The sequence below is a fragment of the Ovis aries genome, chromosome 3 (genome assembly GCF_016772045.2).
Source record: "Ovis aries strain OAR_USU_Benz2616 breed Rambouillet chromosome 3, ARS-UI_Ramb_v3.0, whole genome shotgun sequence".
Taxonomy (NCBI): Eukaryota; Metazoa; Chordata; class Mammalia; order Artiodactyla; family Bovidae; genus Ovis; species Ovis aries.
Window position 1 is genome coordinate 206,945,560 of NC_056056.1, and position 14,022 is coordinate 206,959,581.

The 14,022-nt window shown below is 43.9% G+C and overlaps 1 protein-coding gene across 1 annotated transcript; it reads left to right on the forward strand.

Annotated features, from left to right (window-relative positions):
* Positions 1-4,873: 4,873 nt before the first annotated feature.
* On the forward strand, positions 4,874-9,740 carry LOC101104982 (developmental pluripotency-associated protein 3). Its single transcript, XM_012175459.5, has 4 exons — positions 4,874-5,123; positions 8,536-8,768; positions 9,172-9,213; positions 9,447-9,740. Exons 1-4 carry the CDS (start codon positions 5,042-5,044, stop codon positions 9,579-9,581), a joined length of 492 nt encoding a protein of 163 aa, XP_012030849.1. The 5' UTR covers positions 4,874-5,041; the 3' UTR covers positions 9,582-9,740.
* Positions 9,741-14,022: the final 4,282 nt, after the last annotated feature.

The window sequence follows — 14,022 nt, forward strand, 5'->3', positions numbered from 1 at the left end:
TCATATATATAATATATTAATTTTGAGACTGGGTTATTTTATGTTCTTTCAGTCCTTATTCAACCCTGAATATTCATTGGAAGGATTGATGCTGAAGCTAAAGCTCCCGTTGATGAGAAGAGCAGACTCATTGGAAAAGACCCTGATGCCCAGAAAGATGGAAGGCATGAGGAGAAGAGGACTACAGAGATTGGATGGCATCACCGACTCAACAGGCAAGAGTTTGCACAAACTCCAGGAGATGGTGAAGGACAGGGAAACCTGCTGTGCAGCAGTCCATGGTGTCACAGAGCCAGTCACGACTGAGTGGCTAAACAACAACAAGGGAAAGGCAGGCACATGTGGGCATAGGGGTCAAGCAGGGGCAAAGTGAGTGGCATTCCTGGGCTGCAGCACTGTGGTTCTGCTGTCAATGGGGTCCTCCAAGTTCCCGTAGGTACCTGGTGCCTACCTTGGAGCCTCACCCCACCCCAGGGCCGCAGCAGCCTGGATCCAGGGTGGATGCCTTATAAGACTGGTGGGGACAGGCTTCGATACACAAAGCACTGGTGGAGAGGGAGAAAAAGCCCACAGGGAGCATAGGAACCAGGTGGGCCAATAGGGGCGAAGAACACTGACCGTGGAGGGGGGTGGGGCCAGGTACCACCAGAGAGTGCAGTAATTTATGAACTAGGTGGCGCTAGTGAAAACAACGAGAGACTTATTTTCTTGGGCTCCAAAATCACTGCAGATGGTGACTGCAGCCATGAAAGTAAAAGATGTTTGCTCCTTGGAAGAAAAGCTATGGCAAACCTAGACAGCGTATTAAAAAGCAGAGACATTACTTTGCTGACAAAGTCTGTCTAGTCAAAGCTATAGTTTTTCCAGTAGTCATGTATAGATGTGAGAGTTGGACTATAAAGAAGGCTGAGCAATGAAGAATTGATGCTTTTGAACTGTGGTGTTGGAGAAGACTCTTGAGAGTCCCCTGGACAGCAAGATCAAACCAGTCAATCATTGGAAGGATTGACGCTGAAGCTGAAGCTCTAATACTTTGGCTACCTGATGCAAAAAGATAACTCCTTAGAAAAGACCCTGATGATGGGAAAGATTGAAGGCAGGAGGAGAAGGGGAGGACAGAGGAAGAGATGGTTCGATGTCATCACCAACTCAATGGACATGAGTTTGAGCAAGCTCTGGGAGATGGTGAAGGACAGAAAAGCCTGGCATGATGCAATCCACAGGGAGAGTCAGACACGACTGAGGAGGGGTAAAGATCCTTGACAGTAAAGATCTCTTGCCAGTGCAAGAGATGCAGAAGACACATGTTCATTCCCTGGGTCGGGAAGATCCCCTGGAGGAGAGCATTGCAACCCACTCCAGCATTTTTGCCTGGAGAATTCCATGGACAGAGGAGCTTAGAGGACTATAGTCAATGAGTCTGCCAAGACTGAAGCCACTTCGCAGGCAGGAAGTCTGCTTGGGAGTGTTTTTCCCAACTGTGACCCTCCTCTCTCCCTTACTAAGCCACACCTCCCTTTGGAATGCTTTTCTCTACCCCACCCTATATTTTGGATCCACCATTTGTTGTCTGTTCCCTGAAGGCAAAATGGTTCTTTTGCCTGAGGCTCTCTACTCCTGAAACCAGGCTACACAGTTGAATGGGAAAAAAAAAAGAGAACCATTCAACTGGAGAAAAAAAGGTGGGCTCAATAGACAAGAGAGAAAGTGGAGCCAAGATTTTGTTATCATCAGTTTCTATCTTCCCTGGTGGTCCAGTGGCCAAGACTCCCAAAGCAGGGTGCTGGGTTCCATCCCTGGTCAGGGAACTAGATCCCACACGCAGCAACTAAGCACTAAGCATTCACAAACTGCAACTAAGACCTAATTCATTTGGTGCAGCCAAACAAATAAATAAAAGGTATTGTAAAATAAATAAATCGTATTTGTATTTATTTTATTTAACTTGTATTTTGTTTCTTTCTCCCATCCCTGACTTTTCTTTTTTGCCGCACCAAGCCTGATCTCAGTTCTTAGACCAGGAACCAAACCAGTGCCTCTGCAGTGGGCGTGCAGAATCTTAACTACTAGTTCGTGTGCTCAGTCACTAAGTCGTGTCCGACTCTTTGTGACCCCATGAACTGTAGCCCGCCAGGCACCTCAGTCCATGGGATTCTCCAGGCAAGAGCACTGGAGTGAGTTGCCATGACCTCCTCTAGGGGATCTTCTCAATTCAGGGATCAAACCTGGGTCTTCTGCAGCTCCTGCATTGCAGGCAGATTCTTTAATGCTGAGCCACTGGGAAGCCCAAAATGTTCCACATTTGCTCAGGTGTGTACAAGTATTTGTTATTTCAGCCAATAACTAAAAAACAAGATTCTAGGTTGGAAATAATTATCCTTCAGAATTTGAAAGATATGGTTCCATTATCTTCTAGCATCTGGTGTTGTTGAAGAATCTGAAGCCATCATATTTCCTGATCTTAAAGTCTCACTTTTTAACATTTTCTCTTCTATCAGCATTTTACATCTGCTTGTGGTTTTGCTTTACGTACTATAAGGGGATAGCTTTGAATTATCTTCAAACCCTTCTCTTTATGTTTCAGATATCAAACTTCTAAATTCTAGATGGTTATTTTATTTTGCTCTCTCGAATTTTCCTTTATTAAAGGAGCATCTTGTTTGTTTCAAAAATATGTCTTCCTAGGGAAAAAAAGTATTACATGATTTTTTATCTCTGGAGAAATCAGTGGTAGTTTTCATTATGAGTTCTTTTATAGTCTTTTTCTAGTTGCTTCATTTCATTTGGCTTTTTATCTCATCTATCACACTATAAAGATGTTAACTAATAAAAGGCAGCTAAAAGGGTATTACAATTTTTAGAAATTTTTATCCAGTCTTTGTATGGATATTTGGAGTGTGCATTTTCTGAACTCTTCTATCTCTCAGTATTTTTATCTTCTGTTGCTTGGGACTCAGTTTGTGTCAAGTTTAAAAAGCAAAACTCCACCATCATCTATGTCCCATACTTCTCTCCAGCCCTGGTTCTCGCAAATGTTTGGTTTTTGGTTTTTTTTTTTGCTTTAACTTTTTATTTCATGTTGGAGTATAGTCAATTAACAATGTTGTGATAGTTCTAGGGGGACAGCAGAACGACTTAGCCATACATGTACATGTGTCCATTCTCCCAAAACTCCCCTCCCACCCAGGCTACTACCTAACACAGGCAGAGTCCCCTGTGCTATATAGTAGGTCCTTGTTGGTTATCCATTTCTAAGTATAGCAATGTCTCACCTTTCTGGGAAATGTTGAGGGCAGGAGGAGAAGGGGGTGACAGAGGATGAGCTGAACATGAGTTTGAGCAAAGTCGGGGAGATAGTGAAGGACAGGGAAGCCTGGGGTGCTGCAGTCCATGGGGGTCACAAAGAATCAGACACAACTTAGCGACTGAACACCACCACCACCCTTCTCTTAAACTTGGATTTCTTGAGTGAGCATCTATGTAGGCCCTTTTTCATTAACTCACATCTGAATCTTAAAACTCCTGCAATCTGATTTTTGCCCTTCTTCAAGGGCTCTATGAGACTGCTGTAGGAGGGGTCACCTGTCCCAAAGGGGATACAGCTGAGAGCAGAACCACAGGAGTAGAACTTGCCCTTAAGGAGCACCAAGAATCGACTACCATTCCAGCACAGATGGAATCATGTGGGGAGGGGCATGCTTGTTAAAACAAGAACTGCTGGGCCCCAAGGCTTCCCAAGTGGTGCTAATGGTAAAGAATGTTCCTGCCAATGCAGGAGACATAAGAGACCCTGGCTCTATCCCTGGATCAGGAAGACCTGGAGAAGGGAATGGCAACCCACTCCAGTATCCTTGCCTGGGGCATCCCATGGACAGAGGAGCCTGGTGGGGCTATAGTCTATGGGGTTGCACAGAGTTGGACAAGACTGAGGCAACTTAGCACGCATGCACACTCGGCCTGTCTTTGATTCAGTAGGCCTGGGTTGGACCTCAACCATTTCTAATCATAACTAACAAGTCACCAGGTGCCTCTGATGTTGCCTGTCTACAGGGCACACCTTTGAGAACCATTTAAATAAAGCGTTGTGACCTGACACCCATCTGTGGCTACTCTTCATCCCCTACAAAAGCAGCCATTGACCCAAATGTCCACTTATGCTTTTTGCTAAAAACAAACAAGACTGCTTTCGGCATTTCTTCCTTCTCAGTTTCCTGCTACAGAGGGATGGGGAGGTTGAATACTGAAGAGATGAATAATGAATAACCAAACAGTAGGGCAGCTGGGGATCTTCTGTCCCACAGTCAGCAGTTAATGTTAGGGCCCTTTGCCAGAATTCAATACAAATTTATTTTGGGGGGTGGAGGGTACCAATTTATAAACTTAATTTCAGATGCTCCAGAAATCAAAAAGAGGCAATGGAACTGATAGTCTAAAAAAGAAATTAAAATTACAGATCCAAAATACACATTCATAAAATATCAGTCTATTACACTGCTTATAACAGACCCTTTTTCCCCTCTTTTCCCTTACTAGCATCCAAAGGTTTCAGATGAGTCAGGCAAAGAAAACCTGCTGTTAATTGGGAGTTTTATCTCCTCCTTGAACTCCAGCACTTTAAGCCCAGTTCACAAACCAGCAGCCATCTCTACAAGCAGAGTTTGAAAGAAATTGATTTTTCAGGCAACCTCAGGAAGACACAGCCACAAAGGTGCCTTATAAAATTTCTACCCTACTTGACAAAGGGCATTACTACTCTCTCCTATTAGTCCCCTAATAGGACTACGCCCACTCACCTAATCCTTTTACTCATTAGTCATTTACATTAATATAGGCTGGCTGATTGGCTTATCTGTCGTTTTTAAGAGGAAACGGGAAGTAGACTTTTACTCTCTCACCACCGCGTGTCAGCCTGGGTTTTTTCCCTCTCTTTCTTAGCTCTATAGTTCTTCTAGGCTTCTCTGGAGCAGTTTGAGCCTACAGCATCGCCTTCCACTGGCACCCAGAGATCTAGGAGGCGCTTCGAGCTGTGACTAGACTTCCGATGGATTCATCAGAAGATAACCCAACCTGGACCCTAGACTCTCTGAAAACATCCATCAGTGACGCTTCCCAGGCAATGCAGGGTGAGCTGGGGAGAGAGGGGGCTGGGTAGGGAAGGTTAAGAGCCTATCTTTCTTTGTGTTTTACTGACTTCAGTCTTTTACAGAGAAATGCAGTTAAGTAAATCTTGGAGGAGAGGATGGCCAGGGAGTGTAGGGCCCTCTCATTAAAAAAAAGAAAAGAAAAGAAAGGGCCAGATTAACAGGAGAAAAGTGGGAACTGTATTGTTTGCTTTCTATGCTCAGGAATCTGTCAGTCTTCTAAGGACATCGAACATGCAGTCAAGAGTTCTCCTAAACCAGGGCGAATAGCGTCTTATGAGATCGGTACTTTAAAATAAATTTTTAAAAAAATTTTATTTAGCTGTGCCAAGTCTTTAATTGTGGCAAGTAGGCTCTAGTTCCCTGATTAGAGGTGGAACCTGGACCACCAGAGATGTCCCAGCGATTAGTATTTTCACCAGCATTATATTCCAATCATGAGTTTTAAAAATCTCTCCTTGGAGCCTCACAGGATCCCAGCCTTGGCCTCCCAGACCCACTCACTGCATTTGAACTCTTCTTACCGGCTTCCCTGGTGGCTCAGAGGGTAAAGCCTCTGCCTGCAATATGGGAGGCCCTGGTTTGATCCCTAGGGTTTTAAGATCCTCTGGAGAAGGAAATAGCAACCCGCTCCAGTATTCTTGCCTGGAAAATCCCATGGACAGAGGAGTCTGGTGGGCTATAGTCCATAGGGTCGCAAAGAGTCAGACACGACTGAGCGACTTCACTTTCTTTCACTTTACCCTGACTTTGGATGGGAATGGGTGGTGTAGGGTGGTGGTGCCCAGATGACTTGGAGCCAACCAACACCCTCTGGGCAGCCAGGAAGTTGGGTGGATCCTGCTGGCATCTATTCTACCCTCTGCCTCCCCCACATCTTGAAAATCAGTATATACAAAGGGGAAAAAAATTAATGAAGATTATATCTATATAATATAGCCAGCCTCTCTCTTTTCTTGAATTTGCCTTCAGTTCAGTTCAGCCACTCAGTCATGTCCAACTCTTTTTTTTTGTTTTGTTTTGGGTTTTTTTTGTTTTGTTTTCTTTTGTTTTTTTGTGTCCAACTCTTTCCAACCCCATGAATTGCAGCACACCAGGCATCCCTGTCCATCCCCAACTCCCAGAGTTCACTCAAACTCATGTCCATCGAGTTGGTGATGCCATCCAACCATCTTATCCTCTGTTGACCCCTTCTCCTCCTGCCCCCAATCCCTCCCAGCATCAGAGTCTTTTCCAGGGAGTCAAAGTACTGGACTTAAACCAGGTGGCCAAAGTAATGGAGTTTCAGCTTTAGAATCAGTCCTTCCAATGAACAGCCATGACTGATCTCCTTTAGAATGGACTGGTTGGATCTCCTTGCAGTCCAAGCGACTCTCAAGAGTCTTCTCCAACACCACACTTCAAAAGCATCAATTCTTCGGTGCTCAGCTTTCTTCACAGTCCAACTCTCACATCCATACATGACCACTGGAAAAACCATAGCCTTGACTAGACGGACCTTAGTCGGCAAAGTAATGTCTCTGCTTTTGAATATGCTATCTAGGTTGGTCATAACTTTTCTTCCAAAGAGTAAGCATCTTTTAATTTCATGGCTGCAGTCACCATCTGCAGTGATTTTGGAGCCCAGAAAAATAAAGTCTGACACTGTTTCCACTGTTTCCCCATCTATTTCCCATGAAGTGATGGGACCAGATGCCATGATCTTCATTTTCTGAATGTTGAGCTTTAAGCCAACTTCTTCACTCTCCACTTTCACTTTCATAAGAGGCTTTTTCGTTCCTCTTCACTTACTGCCATAAGGGTGGTGTCATCTGCATATCTGAGGTTATTGATATTTCTTCCGGCAATCTTGATTCCAGCTTGTGCTTCTTCCAGCCCAGCGTTTCTAATGATGTACTCTGCATATAAGTAATTTGCCTTGCTGCTGCTGCTAAGTCACTTCAGTCATGTCTGACTCTGTGCAACCCCAGAGACGGCAGCCCACCAGGCTCCCCCATCCCTGGGATTCTCCAGGCAAGAACACTGGAGTGGGTTGCCATTTCCTTCTCCAGTGCATGAAAGTGAAAAGTGAAAGTGAAGTCGCTCAGTCTTGTCCGACTGTTACCAACCCCATGGACTGCAGCCTACCAGGCTCCTCCGTCCAGAGGATTTTCCAGGCAAGTGTACTGGAGTGGGGTGCCATTGCCTTCTCCGAGTAATTTGCCTTAGTGCCTGACAATTTTACAACCGGGAATCTTAATTTCCATTTGCACAAGTTCATGTAAGTCAAATGGATCCTGATTCTCTAATATAGCTTTAATTTATTTTACATTTATTTTTGATTGCTGCACTCAGGCTTTCTCTAGTTGTGGTAAGTGGGGGCTATTCTCTGCTTGTGGTGTGTGGTCTTCTCATTACAGTGGCTCCCCTAGAGCACAGGCCTCTAGTTACATTGGCTTCGGTAGTTGTGGTACACAGGTTTAGGTGCTCTGTGGCCTGTGGCATCTTCCTGGCCTAAGGATCAAACCTGTGTCCCTAAGGTTGGTAGCCAGGTATTTGGTAGCCACTGTACCACCAGAGAAGTCTCAACAGTGAGTGTTTAACAGCATAAAGCCTGGTATAATGGAATGGGTAACAGCCCCTTTGACTTAACTAGTTCTTAAGGATGGAGAGAGATTATCACATTTGGGGATTCTTTGTCTATTGCATAGGTGTGGGGTCACAGAGTCAGACACAACTGAAGCAACTTAGCAGCAGCAGCAGCAGCAGCTATAATGGTGAATTGTTGAAACTTGTCACACTGAAACATTTTGACTTGCATTAATGCTTTATGTCCCTACAGTCATATTAAAAATCATCCACACAAATGAAAATGGGAAAACTGTCAATATCTGATTTTAGCTCCATGTTTTTCCACTTGGAATCATACTTAGGTACCTCCAATGCAGGAGACGCAAGAGATGTAGGTTTGATCCCTGGGTCAGGAAGATACTCTCAAATAGGAAATGGCAACCAGCTCCAGTGTTCTTGCCTGGAAAATTCCATGGACAGAAGAGCCCATGGGGCCTACTGTCCACGGAGCCGCAAAGAGTCAGATATGCCTGAGCACATACCTAAACTGCGTACATACATATGACCCCATGGGAAAATATTTAACACTCAGGACTACTCGTAACAGCATGAAAATGAGTTTTGAGAAGAAAGTGTTTCCCATTATGGTGGATTCCACCAGGCTTAAAGGCATGCACATGCTAGTTAACTGCCCATGGTACCTAGGGTCTGTCTTCACTCTGGGCAGCTTCCCACTGTCCACTGTTGTGAGCTGCTTAAAAGCAGACCTAGTTTGGGTGAGAGCTAAGTGGCTTCTGGATATTGCAGTTTGCCCTAATTGATCTTAGTTTTCTTTTTCTTTCAGTTTCCACTCAACTCTCTGAAATGTTAGCAACAAACCTCAGTAACTTGACTCTCAACCCAAGTATCAAGTTGCCGTATCTACCAGAATACCCATCTCAACCGACTGGGCAGTTACCTAGTGAGAAAACACCCAATAGGCGGAGAGGAGTAAGAACGCTGTTGAGTGAGCGGAGATACAGGATGCAAAAGTTGATTGAATCTCTCAGACTTCGCTATGCCAAAGGAGTTCCTCGTGTGAGTTCTGGTTAGGCAGCACTGAGCCACTCTGGGCACTCACATGCATCAAGATGTAAATATTGGCGGGAGGGTGGTGACGGTGGTGGTGGTGGAATTACCTGGTGGTCCAGCGGTTAAGACTCCCAGGGGTTCGAACTCTACTGTAGGAGACACAGGTTCTATCCCTGGGAAGGACCTCAAAGCCCTGGGGTTCAGCCACAAAAAAATAAATATTTATTTATTTATTTACTTAATAAATGATGAACAGCAGCTGTCACTCTTCCACTGTACTCAGGAGCGCGGGTATGAAAGACACTTAGAGTTTTAAGAGTCTCTGACTCCTCTTAGGTTAGATGTGTGGCACTAGTAATCTGAATTTTGCTTGACAGCTTGTAATATATGTCTTTTTCTTCCCACAAAGTCTGACTCTCAAAGAGAACTACAGCAGCAGGAGGACACTGAGGTCAGTAGAAAGTCTTACCAAACAGGTGGGTGGGCATCTGGCTAACAGGGGAGGAAGAGTGGCAACATTTGAGTGAAAAAGAAAACTAAGATCAATTAGGGCAAACTGCAATATCCAGAAGCCACTTACCTCTCACCCAAACTAGGTCTGCTCTTAAGCAGCGCACAACATTTCACCATACTTCAGTTATTTCAAATTATTAACCAGTTAATCCATCTCATTCTTTTTTCCAGATTCGATCAAGAGTGCGAAGATTCCAGTGTACCTGTAGTTATTGCCAGTTTAAGAGAAATCCTTCTGATGATACTTATGAGAATTATTACAATACAACATACAGTAATTATGCCATGGAATCGGATGAGTCATAAACCTTTTTCTTGTACTGTTTTCTTGCTGGTAATTTTTAGGATCATTATGAAGCAGCTTGGGAAAGATTGTACCAATATTTTGATAATGTATGTTGTAAGTTTGTCTTTTTTACTTGCATATCTTTTCTACCTTAATACAGTTAACTTATGAGGAATCTATATGTAGCTTGGATTTGAAATGATTTGAATACACTACACTAGTTCCACTTGGATCTGACACCATGAAGTACTAGTTAAGTCTCAGGTATTGCCTGTTTCTTAAACCTGAAGTTGAAACTCAATATCAAGAATTTGAAACAAATTAACTTGGGAAGGAATGTGAAGATAACATTGGCTGGCTTGGCCAGACCATTATTAGTGCGTTAAACAGTAATAAAAAATTTTTGATGTGCTGTTTCAGTTTTTAGTAGCAAATAGATGTGTTTATAGAAGGTCGTAATAAAACTTGAGACTTATTTGAGTAACTTTAAGATAAATCCTTGTTCTCATCTTAGACTTGTTTTTGCTAGCTATGTATTAAATGAATACTACTTACCCCCATCACGTTCCCAGGATGTAAATATATCTGGTGTTCTAATTCTTTTTTTTTTCTTTATTGGGCATTCTAATATTTTGTGATACTGTCCTGTTGGGGAGAAAGTTTACACATTTGAGTTAAGGTTACCAAACAGGTGCACTGATGTGTGCACATAGTATCCTCTTGGAAGAAGTTAACCAGTTGGTGTTGTAAAAGGATATTAAAGGACTGGGGGTGCTTCCCTGGTAGCTCAGTAGTAAAGACTCCACCTGCCAATGCAGATGAACAATGTACACGGGTTTGATTCCTGGTCCGGCAAGATCCCACATACCCTGGAGCAACTAAAGCCTGTGTGCCATACTATGGACCGTGCTCTAGAGCCCAGGACCCACAGCTACTAGAGCCTGCACCCTAGAGCCCACATTCTGAAACAAGAGAGGCCACCACTGTGAGGAGCATGCACTCCGAAACTAGAGAGTAGCTCCCATCAGGTGGCCAAAGTATCGGAGCTTCGGCTTCAGCAGCAGTCTTCAGTGAATACTCAGGGATGATTTCCTTTAGGATTGACTGGTTGAATGTCTTTGCAGTCCAAGGGCCTCTCTAGAGTCTTCCCCATAACCACATCCTCCAATTTAGTCCCTCTCTGAAGTACCGAGGCAACAGTATTTGATGCACATTTCCTGAGTTATCTTGCAGATATAAAAGAACCTTACACCAAATGAAAGATGTTACTACTGGATGACCACAAGCACAGAGCCCGGGAGACCCTGGAGCCTGATTATGTTAATCCCTGTAACACTGCCTGGGACCCGTCTCCTTTACCCGGCATTTTTTTTTTCCCCCAACTGTACCTCCTTGCTTATGGAATTTTAGTTCCCTGACTGAGGATTGAACCCAGGTCCTCACCTGGGTTCTAAAACTGCTCAGGGCACCCCTGGTGGCTCAGTGATAAAGAATCTGCTTGCCAGTGCAGGAGACTCAGGTTTGATTCTTGGTCCAGGAAGATCCCAGATGCCTCAGAGCAACTAAGCCTGTGCGCCGCAACTACTGAGCCTGGACTGCCATTTACTGAAAAGTGCAAATGTGTGCTCAGTTGTGTCTGACTCTTGGGGACTCAATGGGCTGTAGCCCTTTAGGCTCCTCTGTCCGTGGAATTCTCCAGGTAAGAATACTGGAGTGGGTTACCATTCCCTTCTCCAGGGGATTTTCCTGACCCAGGGATCGAACCCAGGTCTTCTACACTGTAGACAGATTACCATCTGAGCCACCAGGGAAGGCCACAATTACTGAGGCCCGAAAGCTCTAGATTCTGTGCTCCACAACAGGAGAAACCTGAGCGCTGTAATGACGGACAGACTGTGCTCTCTGTAACTAGAGAAAAACCCTCGCAGCAATGAAGATCCAGCACAGAGAAAAATAAAGCCATTATTCTTTTAAAAATATCTGTTTCTTCTGCTCAAGGATTTTGAGACCATAAGCCACCCATATCCTTGCCTGGTCCTGTAAGAAACCTTTTCTGCTCAAAATCCAACGTTCAGAGTGTGAGGTTAGCTAGGCATATGGGATGGGAAGAATGGAATGCAAATTCTTCTTCAACTTGATAAATAATACAAAGCAAAGCTGTCTCTGAACCTCTTCAGCATCTAAGGAAAATCTTCCCCAAAGGCTAACACCCAATTTTCCAAATTTTCTCAGAAAGGCAGTGGTTCAGAGAACCTACCTACTTATTAATAGTGTCAGGTTGGTGAGCAGACACAGGCATTTTTGAGTATCTTTTTCTTCCTTTATCTTTCTTTTATTAGAGAAGACAGTAACAGGAGAAGAGGGTAACAACATGCCCCCTGGTCATACACTTGCTCTCCCAGACCACTATCTATGCCCAATAGGAGCTGTATAAATGGATGGGCTGATTGGTGAGTCATGCTTTATTTAGAAGATTCTATTTGGGCAAGCTGACCTTCAGCTCCTGAAAAGGAGCCTTAGAAAGCTTGTCTGTGGTTTGAAAGCCATAGAATTATAACCCCTAGTGCCCACAGAGGTTTTTCTACGTTTGAAAGTTCCAAAAAAGACACAGCACTTTGTTACAATTAGACAAATCTAATGAAATATTTTAAAAGTCTGGCACGTTGGTGATGTTCTCTGAAATACCCTGGTCAGCTCCTCAAATTCTGGTGACAGTTGCTTGGTTCAAATCCTCCCTTCTCTCCACCTCCAAGCTGCCCCCATCCCTTAGTTACAAGCAGAACACTGATGATGTATTTTCATACAGGCTGGTGGAAAGTGCATGGTGTTACAGATACTGGTAGCTTCTGTTTGAGGAATTACTACAATACTTACTGAGATCATTTTATGGAGAGATGACCCCACTGATGACAATGAGCTATTTCCAATGGAAAAAGAAAATTTGTAGTAGCTTCAGTCTAAGGTCTGAATGAGGAAAAGAGAGATTTAAAAAAACAAAAGAAAAACCCTACTTCATTCACTACTAGAAGTACTTCATTTAGTTTCCTGAGAAAACGTCCTGCTTTAGTAATAGGAAGACACTGGGTTACCAGGCTGAGTGCAGAACCCATATGAAACCCTGAATACAACTGCATGATCTTACTTGACTCTGGGAGGCATCCTTTACAGTTAGAGGTGGGCGGTGCAACTCTGTGGGTCAGCAGAAGTTATTGGACAGGCAGCATCTGTCACTTGGAAACTTCTCAGAGGGACAAACTCTGTGCTCCATCACCAACCCCTAGGTCAGTGGAGCCCAGTGTTGACTTAAGAAAACCCACAATGTGAGAACTGCAAGTTAAGTTTTATTTGGGGCAATATGAGGACTACAGCCTGTGAGACAGCACCTCAGATTGCTCTGAGGAACTGCTCCAAAGAGACGGGGGAAGGCCAATATATACATGATTTTGGTGAAGGGGGAGTTCATGCAAGCAAGCACATATTTTTTTGCAGAAGTTTTCTGCTAGTCACAGGATTAGTCATCGCTATGAAGGATTTTAGTGCTTTTCTAGATAGGAGGTGATAGAAGATCACTCTTCTATCTATTGGGCTCATAAAATCAGGTCCTGAAAATATCTATCTGAAGACCTGTTCACGCCAATTCCTGCCAACCCTTGAGGACAGAGAGCTTCATTTCTGCTCTCCACCCTGAACTCCTTTCAGGGTGAATGACCAGCAGCTTTAGCATCCCTTGATTTAATCCTGTAGCAGTGGATGGCAAATGCCAATAGCAAGTGCCAATTTATAGCCAACACCAGCAGTCAGTATTTTAATAAGCCCTCCAGGTGACTATGATGCACTCTGAAGCTTGGGAGCTGCTTTGGATATATTTGGCAGGGTCTCTGCAGTTTCTCTGAGGTTCCCATGCCTCTAAAAGGCATGTGGTCCTGCAAGCATCATTTACATATATTGAGAGGCAGTGTCTGTTCCTTTACTGTTTTTATTTTTTTATTTTGAATTTTTTTTTTTTTAATTGAAAGATAGTTGCTTAACAGACTTGGGTTGGTTTCTGCCAAACATCAACATGAATCAACCATAGGAATGTGTGTTACTTTTTTAATAGGAAATTTTTTTGCTTGTGCCAGTCTAACAATTTCACCTCTAATGGTGCAAGAGAAATGCCTCCAGGGACATACATTAAAAGGGACACCATTTAATCATGGTCTAACTTCCCAAAGGGTTTCCCTGGTGACTCAGACAGAAAAGAATCCACCTGCAACATGGAAGACCTGGGTTCCACCCCTGGGTGGGAAAGATACCCTGCAGGAGAGCATGGCAACCCACTCCAGTATTCTTGCCTTGAGAATCGCCATGGACAGAGGAGCCTGGAGGGCTATAGTCCATGGGGTCACAAAGAGTCAGACATGACTGACTGACTAAGCACAGCACACAGCACTTCCAAAACCAACAAAATAGTTTTCCCGG

Excerpts from the sequence above, each read along its gene's own strand:
- LOC101104982 (XM_012175459.5), top strand. The coding sequence starts at position 5,042 with ATGGATTCATCAGAAGATAACCCAACCTGGACCCTAGACTCTCTGAAA. Across the intron at positions 8,769-9,171 it reads ATGCCAAAGGAGTTCCTCGT|TCTGACTCTCAAAGAGAACT; the intron begins GTGAGTTCTGGT and ends CTTCCCACAAAG. Across the intron at positions 9,214-9,446 it reads AGCAGCAGGAGGACACTGAG|ATTCGATCAAGAGTGCGAAG; the intron begins GTCAGTAGAAAG and ends TCTTTTTTCCAG.